At 36.6% G+C, this 19,726-nt stretch overlaps 1 protein-coding gene across 1 annotated transcript; it reads right to left on the reverse strand.

Moving 5' to 3' along the window:
* Nucleotides 1-1,023: 1,023 nt before the first annotated feature.
* On the reverse strand, nucleotides 1,024-4,290 carry HAND1 (heart and neural crest derivatives expressed 1). The gene is made up of 2 exons (XM_077468369.1): nucleotides 3,499-4,290; nucleotides 1,024-2,059 (listed from the first exon to the last, which is right to left on the reverse strand). The coding sequence occupies exons 1-2, from the start codon at nucleotides 3,985-3,987 to the stop codon at nucleotides 1,961-1,963; spliced, it is 588 nt and encodes a 195-aa protein (XP_077324495.1). The 5' UTR covers nucleotides 3,988-4,290; the 3' UTR covers nucleotides 1,024-1,960.
* Nucleotides 4,291-19,726: the final 15,436 nt, after the last annotated feature.

Consider the following 19,726-nt stretch of genomic DNA (forward strand, 5'->3'; position numbering starts at 1 on the left):
GTCATTGGATCCTGAAGACCAAGTAAACTGCTAATGTATCTTGTATGCAGTTGGACTGGTTGACATGTTACATATCCCCATGGGACTTGGTTCCTATTTTATTGTTGGTGATCAGTTAACAAGCACAGTAGATGGGTATAGACTTTGATTGGCTGGGAGCCTTTAAAGGATGCAAAAAGTCTATCTCCAGGCTGGTCATCACCATAACCTTGTAGAGCAGGTAACACAAGATAAAACAGAGGGTTCCCAAAATCCCACAAAAGGGAAACTCTCCTAGAGGGAGGGAGGGTCACTATTTATAAATACATTGGGTGCATAATTTAAATTCTGGAAAAATAGGGGAGAAATATTTTTTTATGCCAAAAAAGCAAATAACACATTCAGATTTACTGGGCTAGTATACGTGATTATTGCTTCAGTGAATAAAATGTGCATAGCAATGGTATGTTTGCTGCAATGTGTTTGCTGTATCCTATTCAATATTGTGATTTTATTTTCAGATTATGGATTTTTTTTTAAGAAGTGCCACATCTAAAATAATGACATCAGTATGATATGGGGAAAGATAACACATTTTTTTTATATGTGGTCATAACCCTCCATCACTTCTGAGATATATAGATATATTTATATATGTTTATCTACAGTCAATATATATATATATATATATATATATATATATATATATATATATATTGACTGTAGATAAACATCTGATAGTGATACAAGCAAACATTTCCCAGTCACTCATTCTTCTGATTTGATCATCACTATAAATATACAAATAATACATACACTTGCAAAATTTATAAATGACTGCACATGAAAATACCCAATAATAATGGTACAAACATGGGAAATTTCATAGCATGAAAAATATGTGATTTTTTTTTGCAAAAATAAAAATCTGACTTGGTAATTAAGCATTGGCACAATGTGATTAATTAAATCCATGATACAGTGCAGACAGTTTACAATCAATCATTCAACTCACACAAATAGTTTGTTATACACAACTGACAATTTTAACTTTGAAAAATATTTTCTTTTTTTATTATTTACAAACAGCAAAAAATAGATATTCTGCTCAGTTTAGCTGAAAATATCAATTAAGAAACCACTCATTGTAGAAGACTAGAAAGGGCACAATTTGTGGAAGGAGGACCCCCCCCCCCCCCCCTTATAGGAAATCAGCATGGTAGTATATATCAACACTCTGCTTCTAATTTACTGACCATTTTATGAGCCTGAAGCTGGCTACAGAATTGTTTGCCTGATGCATTAACATAAAAAAATAAAAAAAAATTAAGAAAAACTTGATTTTACTAAAAATGTATTTTGGCTTAGGAGACTTTGCTGTTTTGGGGAGACTGTCCATGACCACTATTTATTATTCTATACATATATATATTTATATTGATTGCACATATTATAATGTCCAAAAAGTAGCTCACAGTGCACAAAAATCTTAATAATGACCACATATTAAGATGTAAAATATTTACTGCATTTGTTGTTGGGAACATTTTTCAATTCTGTGTTTTATATTGCTATGCAAAATGTTTTCAAAAAACTTGCTCAAGCATATAAATGTGTATGAAAAGTATATATAAAAAAAAAAAAACAAGATCCCTGAGACATAGTGACAATATATAAACAGTCCAACCTATTATATTGTTATATACATTCTTTGGTTCTTTACATATAGATCCATTGAAGGCAGTTTATAATTTGCAGACTTCTCACGCAAACACATGGTAATCATTTGTGCACAATCCTGTCTTCACAAAAGAAAAAAAAAAATCCTACAATTGTCCAAAGAAATAGATTTTTGTAAATTGCACATAAGTTTGTCTGTCCTTTCCTACCCAGCCTTAAGAGGAGTGCTCAGGTATTAAATTCCATTTGTCTATGATTCTGTAGGGCGGTTACAGTGCATTCAGGGTAATTAAGGCAACTTTTAAGGGTTCAGTTCTAAGGCCCAGACCTGTTGTGGCCACCCTGTCCGACCCTTCATCTTCTTCTCTCCTGCTGGACTATTACCCCAGAATCCTTCACTCTGCAGAAAAGAAAAGAAAAATTATTTGAAAAAGTACTTAACAAAAAATAAACAGAAAATAAAATTAGGGGAAATATTTGAAAAGCAATTTTGGGAAAAATGTCATGAATGATTTTCTTTAAAGTCTATTTTAGTAAAAAATTAATAATTAAAAAACATACTTAACTGTAACTTTTATGAGATATTTACAGGAAAAATAAACATACTCTTCATGGGCTTGTCTGTTGTTAGTGTTATGTATAATATTTATGGTAAATAAAATAGAAAGCAGAGTAAATTACTTATCAGCCTGTGTATAATACAACATAAACGGACCACATTTTAAAAGAATATTTTAAATATTTTAAATTTGAAGACCTCTTGAGAATCTGGATTTAAGGTTTATTTCAAGGGCTGTGAACTTTCCCATGTGAGAGCAATATTTTACTCCAACACCAAATACAGAATGTGTTTACAGTTTTGTGAGGCTGTAAAACACTATTGTAGCAGTCCTACTTATCAAAATCATTTCTCCAAAAAAGCCATGCTTAAGTTAAAAAAATAAAATAAAATAGGTGATTAGTAATTTAGCGTTTATTTAAAAAAAAATAAAAAAATAGGGGGTCTAAGATTCACATATTTTTTCCAGTGAAATCTTGACAAATGTGTGAATCTTGTTTAAAAACAATATATAAACTATCCAAAGAGACCCTTATGTTTATTAAATACAATTACACAGGACTGGTGGATTTTGTTATTTTAGGGTACACTGACCCCTTTTGCTTAAAAGGAGTAGGCTGCTTTTTTAGGTGTGAATTACAAAATAAAGAGTGAATAAAAGATAAAAAGCAAGGAGAAAAAAAAAAGAAATGGTAGAGCATGGAACAAAAAAGATATGGGGAAACAAAACATAGGGGTGGGGGAAAAAAGAGATACAAAAAAAGGAACTAAAGTAAGAAAGATAAGAAAGAGCAAAAGGAAAGAAAGAGAGAAAGAAGGAAAACAAGGTAAGAATGAAAAAAAAAAAGAAACAAGGAAAAAAATTGAGAAAATAAAGAAAGAAATAAAACAAGAAAAGAATGAGAGAATGAAAAGAAAGAAAACATAATGAGGAAATTAAAAGAAAGAAAGAAACGAGAAAATAACGAGAGAATGAAAAGAAGGAAAGAAACAAGGAAAGAATGAGGGAATGAAAAGAGAGAGAAAACGAGAAAAGAATAAGTAAATGAAAAGAAAGAAAGAAAACAATAAAAGAATGAGGAAATTGAAACGTATGAGGGAATGAAAAGAACGAAAACAAGGGAAAAAAAATATAGAATGAAAAGAAAACGAGAAAACCAGGAAGGAATGAGAGAATGAAAATAAAGAAAATATGGAAAGAATGAGAGAAGGGAGAGAAAAATAAAGAGAGAGAAAGAAAATAGATAACACGGTATTATATATTTGCTTTCTGTACTCACCCCTTCTCTTTTCCTTTTACAGTCTCTGGTTTCTACTTTCTTGAGCTCAGCCTTAAAGCCCTCAGTGCCCCCAGGCTCAGTATCTTTGGCTAGAACGTCCATCAAGTAGCCAATGTAGCTAGTGGCCAGCCTTAAGGTCTTGATTTTTGAGAGTTTGGTGTCGGCTGGTACATTTGGGATACATTCTCTAAGTTCTGCAAAGGCACTGTTAATACTTTCTGTCCTTCTCCTCTCCTTTTTAGGGGGTACCCCCTTCCTCCTGCTCAGTCTACCAGTCAGGGCCTCCAGGCGGTTGCCGGTCTGGGATGGGCCTACAGTGCCATATTCGGGACTGTAGGGAGGCTGGGTGGCAAATTCTGGTGACACTTCTCCTGGGTTGAGGACCCATCCCTGGAAGTACGGTCTTTCCTGATGACATCTGGAGGTGGGAGTAAAGATAAAAGGTTCAGGCATCATATGGTGGTGCTGGTAACTCCCAATGATGTTCATGATAACCCTTGAGAGATCTTCTGCCTTCTCCACTAAGACAAAGCACTGATCTTCTAGAACTTGGTTCCTGGCGGCTCCTCAGTGTGACCCCATGAGATCTGGACCTGGAATTCCTTTAGTCTCCTATAAGACACGTTTCCACCTCATGAGCAGGGCTCTCCTCGGACAACTAACTCCCAGCATCCAGCAGATCACACTCAGGGCTAAGTTGCTAAGCCAGAATCTATATATTTAAGATTAGAGAGGATAAGGTAAGCCTGGGATACAATAACAGATATGATCCAGGCTCCAGCTCTGCTGCTCTCAGCGTTTTAACCCTTGTGTGCCTCCCCAGGCAGCTTTATATGGACCTCAGCTCTTGATGTCAGACTGTGCCTGCAACCAATAGGAAGTGCAGGGGGAGAAGAGGAGGAGGAGGAGGAGGATGGGGAGGAGGGGTAGCAGGCGACAATCACCTGGAATCAGAGGACCTTATGCTCTCACCTAATGCTCTGTCTACGACACCAGTCCCAGCTCTGATCACACACCTACAACTATCACTCATCTCACTCTTAAGAGCACTTACCGCTTTTCAGCTTTATATTATATCCACAAATATGGGACCGGGTAAGATCATCGCCTATCATGACAACAGTATACAAATCTATTCCAAACCATGTGAGGATTTGATATGGTGTTTTATGTTTATCCAGTGTTGTACTGCACACTACAATGAATAAACAATACTGGGCTGGAGACTGGACTGGGAATATTGTGATTATTAACAAACACTCTATTCATTAATGTCTATATGTCTGCAGTATCTAGAATAAACAAACACTAACAGTAGTATTCAGGACTAGAGAGTATTACAATAGTACACACATTGAATGTGTATATATTATTATAATGTATATATGTGTGTATGTATATTGTATATGTTTGTGTAATATATGTGTTTTTATACAGTATAATACTGTTATAAATATATATGTGTGTATATTTGTATGTATTTGTTCATTACTTTATTACCATGATATATTTTCTTATAGTGTGTGTGTGTGTGTGTGTATTCTTATAATGTGTACATATATATATATATGTGCATATATTATTATATATGTGTGTTTATATATATTTTATGTGCCTGTTTTAATATATTAAGTGTGTGTATACAGGCTAATACAATTTTAAATATGTGTCTGTGTGTGTATTTGTATGTATGTGTTCATTATATTATCATAATATATTTTCTTATAGTTTATCATAATATATTTATTATTATTATTATATCTTTTATATATATATATATAAGTGTGTGTGTACTGTACGATATTATTATAAATATATATCTGTGTGTGTGTGTGTGTTTGTACACGTTATAATACAATTTTAAATATTTAAATATTTGTGTGTGTGTGTGTGTTTGTATGTATGTGTTCATTACTATATTATCATAATATATGTACTTATAGTGTGTGTTTGTGTATTATAATGTATATATGTGTGTGTGTGTGTGTGTGTGTATTATAATGTATATGTGTGTGTGTGTTTGTACACGTTATAATACAATTTTAAATATTTGTGTGTATGTGTATTTGTATGAATGTGTTCATTACTATATTATCATAATATATGTAGTTATAGTGTGTGTGTGTGTGTGTGTGTATTATAATGTATATGTGTGTGTGCGTATATATATATATATATATATATATATATATATATATATATATATATATATATATATATATATATATATATATATATATATATATATATATATATATATATATATATAAAATTGTATAAATGTTTTTCTATTATTATTATTGTTATTAAAATGATTATAGTATACTGTATATTATTATAGTGTGTGTATGTAATATAATATAATATGATATATTTTATAATAATAAGGTAGCTATGACATATTTAAAAATAAATACCAATAATTTTAAACAATCACACACACGCACGCACACATACACAGGTAGTTCTACTATTGTTAGTATTATCCAAAATAGTCCCTTCATTAAAAAATAGGACAATATTTGTACAATAAAAGTAAAACAAAAATCGCACTTAGAATTTTAGGGTCATTGTAATATTGTGCCGGCGAACTTAGAAAGGGCAACTATTTGTAATAAACAAGCAAACATAAAGCACAATTCTAAAGTATCATTGCTATTATCCATAATAGGAGAACGTTTGGAGTTATACCCTGTATCATTAGTAGTAGTAGTACTAGTGGATTAATTATAAGTAATTAGTAGTTTTGAGGATTTTTTTTTATAACCTTTCATGTTTTATAACAGACTGATCTCACATATGGTTGTCATACATTGTCCATTCATCCCACATTATCAGTACATATAACATATATACATAGTATATACATAGTAATATGTGTAATGAGGGATCCATCATCATCCCGGATCCATAGACATACAACGGATTATGGTGAGCATTCTGACAATTCTCAAACATTGTGCTCCTGGACTGGAACCATAGGACCCTAATATCCTAGTATTCTTCATTATATATGATTCCAAATGTAACCAGAAGTATCAGTTTTACGGCACTCTCTGTTCTTTAGATATATCATCCGACTTTCTATGAGGGAAAATCATTAAACAAGAGAAATGTTGTTTTAAATCTGTTTTATTTCCTCTGCAATAAAAGAAATGTGTAGCTAAAATTCTGTGTCTGCTGTTTTGCTCTGTTATATAAATAACCGAATTGATTTAACACCGAAAAAGAATAATGTTGTAACTTACAGAACACATTTATCTTTATTATACTGGAAGGGAAAGTGATTGTAAGCAGGCTGTGTGCTACATGATGTACCCACCGTCCACACAGTACTCTCATGGCATGGAACTTGTATTATCACTACAAAGTAGTGTAATATACACACACAATACATAATACACACAACGATACACACACAAAACATAATACACACACAATACATAATACACACAAGGACACACACACAAAACATAATACACACACAATACATAATACACACAAGGACACACACACAAAACATAATACACACACAATACATAATACACACAAGGACACACACACAAAACATAATACACACACAATACATAATACACACAAGGATACACACACAAGAATACAGTAAGTATTCGCTTTATACAGTCATCTTTATACCATCTGCAACAAGACACAACCGTATATAGAAAGCTGTATCTTCCATTGAATATTAGACTTGAAAGCAGTCTATTATATATTCCATTAGTAAAGGGTTGGCCACTAATAATTAATCATATTTTTTATAAATATATATATTTTTTATAAATAGATTTTATAAAGATATATATATATACACTTACTCTTATATGATTTAAAATGTGAATGGTTTGGGTTTATGTGACGATCCTGACACACACACATACTATATATATATATATATGTATATATATATATATATATATATATATATATATATATGTTTGTCTGCCCGTATAAATTCAGTGTTCATTATATGGATATACATTTAATGAGAGAAAGACAGAGACACGTATACACATCATTTTATATGCAGTTGTGTATGTAAACATTGAGTTACAAGTTTGCAGTAAGGCGTGATTTATATGTATATCATTTGGACACAACATCAATAAATCAATGGATCTGTCATATATATATATATATATATATATATATATATATATATATATATATATATATATATATATATATATATATATATATACACATACACATTTATATCTATACATTTATATCTATATGAACTTTGCACATGCAGTAGCACTAATATCTCTATGTTTTTCTCCTGTTTCTCTCTCTTTTATCCCCCCACTCTATCCTCTCTTTTTTTACTATCTATATCTCTTACTCCTCTCTCTATTTTTTTCTTTCTTTTCTTTTTTCTTTCTTTCTCTTTTTTTCCTCCCCCATCCCTCTCTCTTTGTCTTTCCATCTCTCTCTCTCATCTTTTTCTTCATATCACTCTCTCTTTACTTCTCTCTTCATAGCTCTCTCTTTCCATTGCTCTCTCTCTCTCTCTTTTGATAGCTCTCTCACGTTTTATCACAATCTTTCCATTGCTCTCTCTCAATCTCTCTTCATATCTCTCCCTTCTTCATATCGCTCTCACTTTTTATTACTCTCTCTCTCTTTTTACATTGCTCTCTCTCTCTTTTTACATTGCTCTCTCTCTCTTTTTACATTGATCTCTCTCTCTTTACTTTGCGCTGTCTCACTCTCTTTTTATATTGCTCTCTCTCCCTCTCTTTTTATATTGCTCTCTCTCTCTTTTTACATTGCTCTCTCTCTCTCTTTTTTTTTACACTGCTCTCTCTCTCTTTTTTACAAGACTCTGTCTCTCTCTTTTTACATTGCTCTCTCTCTCTTCACATTTCTCTTTCTCTCTCTCTCTCTCTCTCTCTCTCTCTTTTTACATTGCTCTCTCTTTCTCTCTCTATCTCGCTCTCTTTTTACATTGCTCTCTCTCTTTACTTTGCGCTCTCTCACTCTCTTTTTATATTGCTCTCTCTCTCTCTTTTTACATTGCTCTCTCCCTCTCTTTTTATATTGCTCTCTCTCTCTCTTTTTACATTGCTCTCTCTCTCTCTTTTTTTACACTGCTCTCTCTCTTTTTTTACAAGACTCTGTCTCTCTCTTTTTACATTGCTCTCTCTCTCTTTCTCTCTCTTCACATTTCTCTCTCTCTCTCTCTCTCTTCTCTCTCTCTCTCTCTCTCTCTCTCTTCACATTTCTCTCTCTCTCTCTCTCTCTCTCTCTCTCTCTCTCTCTCTCTCTCTCTCTCTCTCTCTCTCTCTTTTTACATTGCTCTCTCTTTCTCTCTCTATCTCGCTCTCTTTTTACATTGCTCACTCTCTCTCTCTTTTACATTGCTCTCTCTCTCTCTCTTTACATTGCTCTCTCTTTCTCTCTCTATCGCGCTCTCTCTTTTTACATTGCTCTCCCCCTCTCTCTTTTTACTTTGCTCTCTCCCCCCCCTCTCTCTCTTTACATTGCTCTCTCTTTCTCTCTCTATCGCGCTCTCTCTTTTTACATTGCTCTCCCCCTCTCTCTTTTTACTTTGCTCTCTCCCCCCCCTCTCTCTCTTTGCATTGCTCTCTCTCTCTCTCTCTCTCTCTCTCTCTCTCTATTTGGAGCATTCCTGCCAATTACTCCTTAATCCCCGACCATTGTGCCCATCATATTGTGGGCAATAGTGTTAAAGTAAATGGCTATACTGTTCTTTCAGTGCCTTTGTACTTATCTGTATGAGCGGGCAGTAAATGACAACACTCTGGAGTAGTCACAGCATAAACAGTCGATAAGATAACCAGAAAGATCAGACAGAGCTATCTATTCCGGTCCTATAGGGGAAGGACAGCCGACCTGATCAATAACAGCAGCCAACCTCTCATCAGGATAAAATGCCAAATTCAATACTGATAAGAGTATAACATGTTATTTCGTGTGATCCTCTATATTCACAACACACAATTCATTCTTCATACATTTCCATAAGACTACTAATAATGCTGTAAACAAGGGGGCTCTAGAACCACGTGCAGAGGAACCAGAAGTCCCAGCATATCCTGCAGAGGAGGTTGGCATGGACAGCCCAGGGTAGCACTCTGATAACTGACTTGTAACGGTCTTTTCCAATGAAAACATTTGTACAAAGTGCCTCCGGTGTCTTCCCGAGGTGAATTCATTCCGCTGACTATTCTTAATCATCTAACAGAGGAAAAAAAAAACTTCTCCATTTCAACAGTGGAAAATATGAGTAAAAAAATGAAACGTTTTTTTTTCTTGTGCATATTTTAGCTGTCGATGTGTGGCTCTACTCGCTGTAATCTACCCTCACATCTGGGATGTGTTACTTTCATTGTGTCTGATGGCTCGCAGTACAGTCCTAGAAGGAGTTCAGGGTGAACGCTTTGTTGTAGGAGAAGAAAGTATGATTGGACAATACCTGGTGACAGGAGAAGCTGCCACTGACATTACAGCCTATGACAGCAGCCATGGCACAAGGGGGTTGATTTATTAAAACTGGAGACTTGCAAAATCCGGTGCAGCTGTGCATGGTAGCCAATCAGCTTCTAACTTCAGCTTGTTCAATTAAGCTTTGACAAAAAACCCTGGAAACCGATTGGTTTCTATGCAGAGCTGCACCACATTTTGCACTCTCCCATTTTAGGAAATCAACCTCAAGGTGTGCTTGATTCATGCTGAATAAATATTCTGCCTGGGAATTATTGGCCATTCATTTATTCCTTTATTCATGAATGCACTTGTTCATTCATTAATTGTAATCCTTCTTTCCTTTCTTCTTTCTTCCTTTATTTGGGCTTTGGAACATTCAGGTGTAAAGTACTTTTGATTGGTTGCTACTTTCCATCTCTCATACCTTACTTCTCTCCACTCTCCTTTCCTTTCCTTTCCTTCCCACTTTCCTTTCCATTTCTTTCATTCTTCATTTCCTTTCCTTCTCACTTTCCTTTCCTTCTTGCTTTTCCTTTCCCTTCTCTTTCTTCCCTTCCTGCTTTTCCTTTCCTTTCCATTAATTTCCTTCTCTCTTTCTTTTCCATTCCTTCTTCTTTTCCTTTCCATTCATTTCCTTCTCTCTTTCCATTCATTTCCTTCTCCCTTTCCTTTCCATTCCTTCTTCATTTCCTTTCTTTTCCATTCATTTCCTTCTCTCTTTCCATTCTCTCTTTCCTTTCCTTTCCTTTCCTTTCCTTTCTTTTCCTTTCCTTTCCTTTCCTTTCCTTTCCATTCCTTCTTCATTTCCTTTCTTTTCCATTCATTTCCTTCTCTCTTTCCATTCTCTCTTTCCTTTCCTTTCCTTTCCTTTCCTTTCCTTTCCTTTCTTTTCCTTTCCTTTCCTTTCCTTTCCATTCCTTCTTCCTTTCCTTTCCTTTCCTTTCCTTTCCTTTCATTTCCTTTCCTTTCCTTTCCATTCATTTCCTTTCCTTTCCTTTCCTTTCATTTCCTTTTCTCTTTCCTTTCCTTTCATTTCCTTTCCTTTCCTTTCCTTTCCATTAATTTCCTTCTCTCTTTCCATTCATTTCCTTCTCCCTTTCCTTTCCTTTCCTTCTTCCTTTCCTTCTCTCTTTCATTTTCTTTCCTTTCCTTTCCATTCCTTCTTCCTTCCCTTTCCTTTCCTTTCCCTCTTCCTTTCCTTTCATTTTCTTCTCTCTTTCCTTTAATTTTCCTCTTCATTTCCTTTCCTTCTCTCTTTAATTTCCATTCTTTTCATTCTCACATTTCATTCCATTCCTTTTCTTCTCTCTTTCCTTTCCATTCCTTCTTCCTTTCCACTCCTTTCTTTTATTTTCCTTATCACTTTTTTTTCTATTCATTTTCTTCTCTCTTTCCTTCTCACTTCCCTCTCTTTCCTCTCCTTCTCCCTTTCTTTTCCTTTCCTTTCCTTTCCCTTTCCCTTTACACACACACTTGCTCTGGTTTTCAAAATGTAGCCAGTTCAAAACAATTTGTCCCAAAGAAAAGAACAGTTTGCAAACTACCCCAAATAATATGTTGATCATGATGTTTCTTTTCAGATGAACACTAACAATGAATGAATTTAATTATAAAAGCGGTACTATGGGAAAAACTAAAACAAATAATTTTATGATGCAGCCTAATGTACGAAAAATTCCGCATTCGAATCGATCGTACGCTAATCGGATCGTTAGTACAGAGCTTTTGAGGGCCAATCAGGACAGTTCATCCGATATTATTAAAATAGATATGCACGGAATTTTTTTTTGTAGGATGCCAGATTGTACGATTTTTCGTTTAAACAGTACAGCTGTCGTTCGAAAATGCAATACAAATGCATTGCAACACATAACATCACTTCCAAATTTTTATTCTGTCGTACGAGAATTTTCATGACTTTAGTAAACTCATCAGATTGGATGTGAGATTAGCATGCAAAAACAAAAAAAGGACGATCATTCGTCCGATAATCGGATCGTGTGTACGGGACATAACACTATCATGAACGTGGCTGATTTCGTTTTTATGAGTCTTCTTGGAAACATGGTTTTATTATCTGTTGATCCTGCCAGTAGAGCTGGTATTTTTCCATTACCTATAACAGGGTGTCAACACTGTTTGTGCTACAACCAAACTTTTGGGTAGTTTTAGATGGGTATGTAGTTTTCAATGGACTTTCAGCAAGTGGGAAAAAAAAAAAATGAAAGCTTAACTCCAACACTTTTTAAGCAGTTGCAGCAATGTTTTTTTTTTTTCTCTTTTGGATAAAAGGTTTGAAGCACATAAATTACCACTGACCAATGTAAGCAACCCCTACACATTTGCTTGGCTTGTTCCACCCCCTGTAGCTGTCACTTTTGCTGGTCAGCTTGATTTGCATATAAATGTGGAAAAAATTATAATAAAAAAAAAAAGACATGAAATAAAAAAAGACATTCATATTCTGAATACTATCACAATAAGTATTAACCCCGTGTAGTTATCAGTTTATAATACTTTTTAATATATTATTCCTTTAATTCAGAGATGGACTTCTAAAATCCAGAGGAGTAGGAAAACACTTAAAGCGGAGGTCCACCCTAAAATGGACCTTCCGCTCATCGGATTCCTCCCCCCCTCCAGCGCCACAATTGGCACCTTTCAGGGGGGAGGGGGGGTGCAGTTACCTGGATAATCCAGGTAACTGCACCCACTTCCGGGCTAGCTCTCTGCGGAAAGGGGCGTACATTACGCCCCTTTCCGCAAGTGCCCGCCCCCTTCCGCAAGTGCCCCGCTGCCTGCTGGGAAACACACAGATCCCAGAGGCAGCGGGGACCGTCCTCATTGCGCAGCGCGGCTCGCGCATGCGCAGTAGGGAACCGGGAAATGAAGCCGAAAGGCTCCATTTCCTGATTCCCATACCCAAGATGGCGGCGGCAGCACTCGAGTGTCGATCTAGAGATCGGCTTCGGGTGCCGACATCGCGGGCGCGCTGGACAGGTAAGTGTCACTATTTTAAAAGTCAGCAGCTGCAGTATTTGTAGCTGCTGACTTTAAAAAAAAAAAAAAAAACGCGGAGTCCCGGCGGACTCCCGCTTTAAACAACCACTCATATTTAAATTTTCAATTTCTAATCTGAATCAGAAAAAAATTACCTCTAGGATGTAATTGACCTTTTATGAAGTTTCTGGTAATTCTTATAAAAAAGCACAATTGGATTATAGGGCAGTGATTGGATAGTACTCACCAATCTGTAAATCAATCCATTTTAGGCCACTACAGTGTAAAGGTGCTTTTGATTTGTTATTATGATCAGTAATATGAAATGATGCTTTTATGCACAAGAAACGTGCATGCTTATTAGGCATGATCTACAAAGAAAATGAATAAGAAAGAATAAATTGCTATGGTACACTTGCACTCTGAACATGATCTCTGATTGTATATAGGAAATTATACAATGATATTTAAAGATGAAAAAAAGGCATAGATTAAGGAAACTCTGTATTCATTATTACTTAATTTAAAGTATTTTTTTTTTTTTAATACAAGCAGTGGAAATATCTGAATGTGTTGTGCAGTCCCTGTACAGCAGGGCTCAAGTGAAAGGAAGAAGTAATACAAGAGGCTTATTACATAGTTAGTAAGGTTGAATAAAGACACCAGTCCATCCAGTTCAACCTGAGTGAGTGTCTACAATTGTCTCTATCCCTGTACATTGCACACTCACATCGGTTCCTACCCTCAAGGAGCCCACAATCCAAGGTCCCCACTCATATACTAGGGTCAATTTTGGACAGAAGCCAATTAACCTACCTGCATGTCTTTGGAGTGTGGGAGGAAACCAGAGTACCCAGAGGAAACCCATGCAGGCACAAGGAGAACATGAAAACTCCAGGCAGGTAGTATTGTGGTTGGGACTTGAACCAGCGACCCTTCTAACTACTAGGTGAGAGTGAAAACCATTACACCACTGTGCCACCCTCTTTCTTGGTTCAGGACTGACAGGAGAAAGCATGGTAATATGAAGAGAAAGAAAAATAGATTGGCTCATCACTGTGCTGCTTTGCCTTTTATTGCCCAGTCACAGGCAGAGGTGGGTCCAGGATGACCTGGACTCAGAGGAATTTGGTTAAATGTTGTTGGCCATCAAACCATCAGAGGGCATCTAGTGGCAGAAAAAAGTACTTCTAGATTGAAACACTATAGCAGCCAAAATTATTTTAGACTATTCAAAGGAGAAGTATGACCAAAGCTGTTTTGGCCAAACGTCTGTGGATTACATACGTGCACTTAGTTCTGCACTTCTGTGAACCGGATTCAGCCGACAGCGGGCTAACTTCTATTGTCGGTTGACATCACAGAGCCGGTCTAGGTTCTGCAGGGATCCCGACAATAATGTCTGTATACTCCCAGATGCCTGACTGCTAGCTGGTTCAGCTTTTGAGCGAACTGCTGAGATCCGGAGCCAGGGGCTCCCGCTCCTGCGCCCTCCATAGAGCAGCGCTCCAGTGAACACTGAAGGGGCGGAGCACAAAGCAGTGATTGACAGCCACCATTCTCTACTCAGAGTACACTCAAGAACTGAGTGATTGCTCAATTCTCAGGGTAGAGCCGACAGGGGACAGCTGACACTCGGATTGATCCTGCAGCCATCTAGTTGAGTATGTATGCATGTTTTTTTTTTTTTTTTAGGAATCCTCACTTCTCATTTAAAGGTAATTCTTTTATCATGTTATTTTTGGCTGGAGTTTCTGTTTTAAAGCAAAATTATACACTCTATAATTAATTATTTTTAAATCCGAAAAAAGTTTATTGAGAACCAACAAACAATATGAGATCAATTCACGTTCTGGAAAGTTATGTCACTTTGCAGAAAGTAAAATACAACAGTGCTCCCATCAACATCCAAAACACATATATACAGATTTAAACACAGTAAACGTATCATGTCAACAACTCACTGCATCTATACTCATAAAATCACCATATATTGATGCCTTCATCTCACCCTATCCCTGCAAAACCATCTAGGTGCCGTCTAATAACCCTTTATTGGTATATAGACTACTGAACCCTCTCTATTAATGACTGTAAGGCAGTCAGGATTTAAATTAAGAGAAAGTTGTTACTTAAAGTGGTGTTCCACACAAAAAAAAAAAAAAAAAATTATTAAAATTCCTAAAAAAATTATTAAAATTTTTTTTTTTAACTCACCTCTAAATGCCTGTTGCTAGGGGGTCCCTCATAGTCTGCCTCCTTCAGTGCCTGGGCTGGTGACATCACTCCCCCTTGGCACAGGAAGGGCTCAGCTCTGCCCCCTCCCTCCTGTCAGTCATCTGAGACATGTGACAGGTCCCAGATGACTGCGCGGCCAATCACAGCGTGCGATGCCGCTCGCGCACACGCAGCGGGTGCCCACAGTTGCAATGCTGGCGCCGCTGAGTGGAGGGGGAATGAGCGGGGCTTCGTTCCCCTGCATCACTGGACCCTGGAAACTGTAGACAATCAGAGGGAAGAAATGTCATCAGCACACCAAGAGTTCCTCAAAGGGTCCAAAGCTTTATTTTCGTGGTCATATAGTAAACATATACAGCAACGTTTCGGAGCCACGCAAGGCCCCTTTGTCAGACAAGTGTCAAAGTGCACTGCTGGTGACATTTCTTGGAAACACATACACAATATTTGTATAATGTTCAGTGCTAAACCATCTGATGAAAAAGATTAAAGTTTAAAATTTAAAGGAAAAGGCATGCATCTGCATGCTGATACATGAAGGTGCAACCATGTGAATGGTGAATGGAGTGAAAGTTCTGGGGGATGAACCCCTAAAAATTACAGTCTGTAAAAAAAAGTCTCTAAATGGAGGCTGTAAAGGGAGGGAGGCTGCTTTGGGATGTGGGCGTGGGAACTCAATCACTGTGAACAAAAGGAAAGCAAAAGGAGGAGAGAGAAATGCCAAGCCAATCCTTTAACCACTTCAGCCCCGGAATATTTGGCTGCTGAATGACTGGGCCATTTTTTGCGATTTGGCAATGCATCGCTTTAACTGACAATTACGTCGTCGTGCGACGCAGTACCCAGACAAAATTGATGGTCTTTTTTCCCCACAAATAGAGCTTTCTTTTGGTAGTATTTGATCATCTCTGCGGTTTTTATTTTTTTGAGCTATAAACAAAAAAGAGTGACAATTTTGAAAAAAAACACAATATTTAGAATTTTTTGCTATAATAAATATCCCAATTTTTTTTAAAAAGCTATTTTTTTCTCAGTTTAGGCCGATATGTATTCTTCTACATATTTTTGCTAAATAAATAAAAAAAAAAAAGAAAAAAGCAATATGCATATATAGATTGGTTTGCGCAAAAGATAGCGTCTACAAAATAGGGGATAGATTTATAGCATTTTTATTTTTTTACTAGTAATAGTGGCAATTTTTATTGTGACTGCGACATTATGGCAGACACATCGGACAATTTTGACACATTTTTGGGACCATTGGCATTTATACAACGATCAGTGCTATAAAAATGCAATGATTACTGTACAAATGTCACTGGCAGGGAAGGGGTTAACACTAGGGGGCAATCAAGGGTTTAACTGTGTTCCCTGGGAGGTGATTCTAACTGAAGGTGGAGGGGACTGACTAGAGGAAGTGACAGATCGTGGTTCCTAGCTAATAGGAACACACAATCTGTCACTGCTCTCAGAACAGAACAGGGATTTGTGTGTTTACACACAGACTTCCATGTTCTGTCCCTCCTGCTCATGATCGCTCGTGGCCGGCATTCATCGTGAGCGTCAGCCACAAGCATCGGCATCCCCGCAGTGCAGCGACGCACGCTCGCCTGCTATCCCGATCCCGCGAGCCAATGTACAGCTACAACAGTTCATGGGATCGTGCCAACCTGCTGAAGTATAATGATGGCGGCTGGTCAGCAAGTGGTTAAACAGCTTAGAAATTTATTTAGCATATGGGTATAAAACAGCACTAAAAACTTGCGTGAAAAATGTTGGCGCACTTTCAGAGTGCTAGAGCGGGTAGCTTCCACATGCAGTATCACAGGAGCATAGGAGGACCACCGGAAAGTCTCTATTGAGGGATCCACGAGCGCTGTGAGTTAGCCGCAGCTGGAGCCTCTGTAATCCTCATGGCTTACCGAGACTGCACATGGAAGCGAGGCTCCCATCCGCTCTAGCACTCTCCAAGATATTTCACGCAAGTTTTTAGTGTTGTTTTATACCAAATGCTGATTAAATTCCTAAGCTGTTTTAAAGGGTTGGCTTGGCGCTTCTCTCTCCTCCTTTTGATGGCATTTCTTCACTACCAGTGTTAACCTCCCATGAAAATAATGGTTGCCTCAACCTGGCTGTCATGCTAATCCTATGGCAATGCGTTTCTGAGTCACTGATGTGGAACAAGTATGCAGCTCAGGGTCCCTGACTTTACCGGTTGTATGCTTGTTCAGGGTTAGCATTTTAAAAAGCCCTGAAATCAAGTGAAAGACAGGCTGTTAGTATTATAGGAGGGAGGTCAGGGTTCTAAAGTTGGCTATACACTACAAAAAATGTTTTATGAAAACATGTACGCAAATTCTCAGTGCATTTAAAAGTAGTTCAAGATTTAGTTTGCTTGTAACATTCAATTTTGGAATGGATGGAGAAAACAAGTGAAAAACAACACACACGGTTCGAAATTCAAGAAAAAATTCCAAACCCGTTCCTTCAAATTTTCTCATCACTGTGGTCAAAAACAAATGTTGACCACCACAGTGAATTAAATGTTATTAAAATTGAAAAAAAAAAATCTGAGTTCTACTAGTGTATAGCCAGCCCAGGTCTACAGATTCATCTCTGTACAAGCTTCCTTCAAGGGACTGTGCCTTTAATCCATCAAGTCTTCTTGCATATTGTTTATTTGTGATAAAACTGTGTTTAGAAAAGGGTAGAAAATAGATTCCTTATTTTATCCTTTTATGAAAACAACTGTTTTCTGAAGATATTTAACAGAGCACGATTTACTGAGAAAATCTCATTGAACAAAAGGTAATCATTTTTATAGCTCTACTTCTGTTTTGAAGCACGGGTAGTATACAAATGCCCATGCAATGCAATAAATAGTTTGTATCATGTTTTAATGCCAAGTTGTAGTAACCCACATCAACCAGATAGAATATTTTTTGTACTGGTTTAGTCTCAGAAAAGGCAATTCCAGTTGGTTTCTATGGCTTACTGGACTTAAAGCGGAACTAAACCCTCCTATAATTTATAGCCAAGGAAGCTACCATCTTAGCCTTTGTTTGATCTGCAGTTGCCATGATGCAACAAGTTATGACATCAGCCATTTGATGGCTTGACATTTTGGTTGAGATAGGTCTGATGACAGATTTACCCACAAATGTTCAGAGATTCAAAAGCAAAGCAAAATATACTGTATATATTGTGTATCTATATATTAAAACCACATCCTTATATAGGAAGTATAATTCGTTTTTTTTATACATTATATATTTTTTGCATATTAAAAAAAAGAAGAGTACAAATTAATGTCAATGTTACTCTATGAACAGTAGATCACATATATGTGACTCAGTAAAAAGTCTATAGTTAGCAGTACGTTATCAAACCAAAATGAGAAGATTTTTTTTTTATTACAGGTATTTGTATAGTGCCTACAATTTCCACAGTGCTTTACATATTCTAGATTCACATCAGTCCCTGCCCCAAGGGGCTTACAATCTAAGGTCCCTAACTCACATACTAAGACCAATTTAGGAGCCAGTTAACCTACCATCATTACTTAGGAGTATGGAGCACAGGGAAAACATGCAAACTCCACGCAGGTAGTGTCCTTGCTGGGACTCAAACTGAAGACCAAAGGGCTGCATATTTCAATATACAAATACCATACTGGTGACCCCACAATAGGGATAAAATTTTTTCGCAAAAGGGAGTTTAACAAGACTCGTGGCCACTCATTAAAATTAGAAGAAAAGAGGTTTAACCTTAAACTACGTAGAGGGTTCTTTACTGTAAGAGCGGCAAGGATGTGGAATTCCCTTCCACAGGTGGTGGTCTCAGCGGGGGGGCATTGATAGTTTCAAGAAACTATTATATAAGCACCTGAACTACTGCAACATACAGGGATATACAATGTAATACTGACATATGATCACACACAGGTTGGACTTGATGGACTTGTGTCTTTTTTCAACCTCACCTACTATGTAACTATGTAGCTATGGAAAGAGTACACAACAAAATGAGACCATATACAATGTATTTATATATATATATATATATATATATATATATACACACACACAACATTCCAGCATGGTTGTACAGTGAGTCTGATTAGTACAGATCAGACTGGGGTACTCGGTCACCTTGTGCCCCTATTGGGCTCCACGGGCCCTCTCGTCACAGTGCATATAACTTTTTGTTTATTCTTTTTTTTTTTTACTTTAGATATACTAACACACACATTCACCCCTGAAGAAGCAAGCCTTGTCTCGCAAAATGCGTAGGTTTATTGAAGATGTTTGTGTATACTGTATTTTATATTTTATATATTATTGTATGTGCAATGACAATTTGTATACTGTATTTACCATCTCATCGGTTAGGCATTTATTCTGTTATGTATATATGACATTTTTGAATACATCTTGAGACTGTATTTACTCATGTTATGTTCATTGGCTAACCGTATTCACCTCATTTAAAATCCCAGAGTGACCTTTCTGTGTTTTGT

This window comes from Lithobates pipiens, unplaced genomic scaffold (genome assembly GCF_037356315.1).
Source record: "Lithobates pipiens isolate NorthernLeopardFrog02 unplaced genomic scaffold, aLitPip1_a1.2 Scaffold_8, whole genome shotgun sequence".
Classification (NCBI taxonomy): Eukaryota; Metazoa; Chordata; class Amphibia; order Anura; family Ranidae; genus Lithobates; species Lithobates pipiens.

Bases quoted from the DNA above. Each gene is read 5' to 3' on its own strand.
- HAND1 (XM_077468369.1), bottom strand. From the start codon at position 3,987: ATGAACATCATTGGGAGTTACCAGCACCACCATATGATGCCTGAACCT. The intron at 2,060-3,498 runs GTGAGTACAGAA...TCTTTTCTGCAG, and splicing joins GTAAAAGGAAAAGAGAAGGG to AGTGAAGGATTCTGGGGTAA.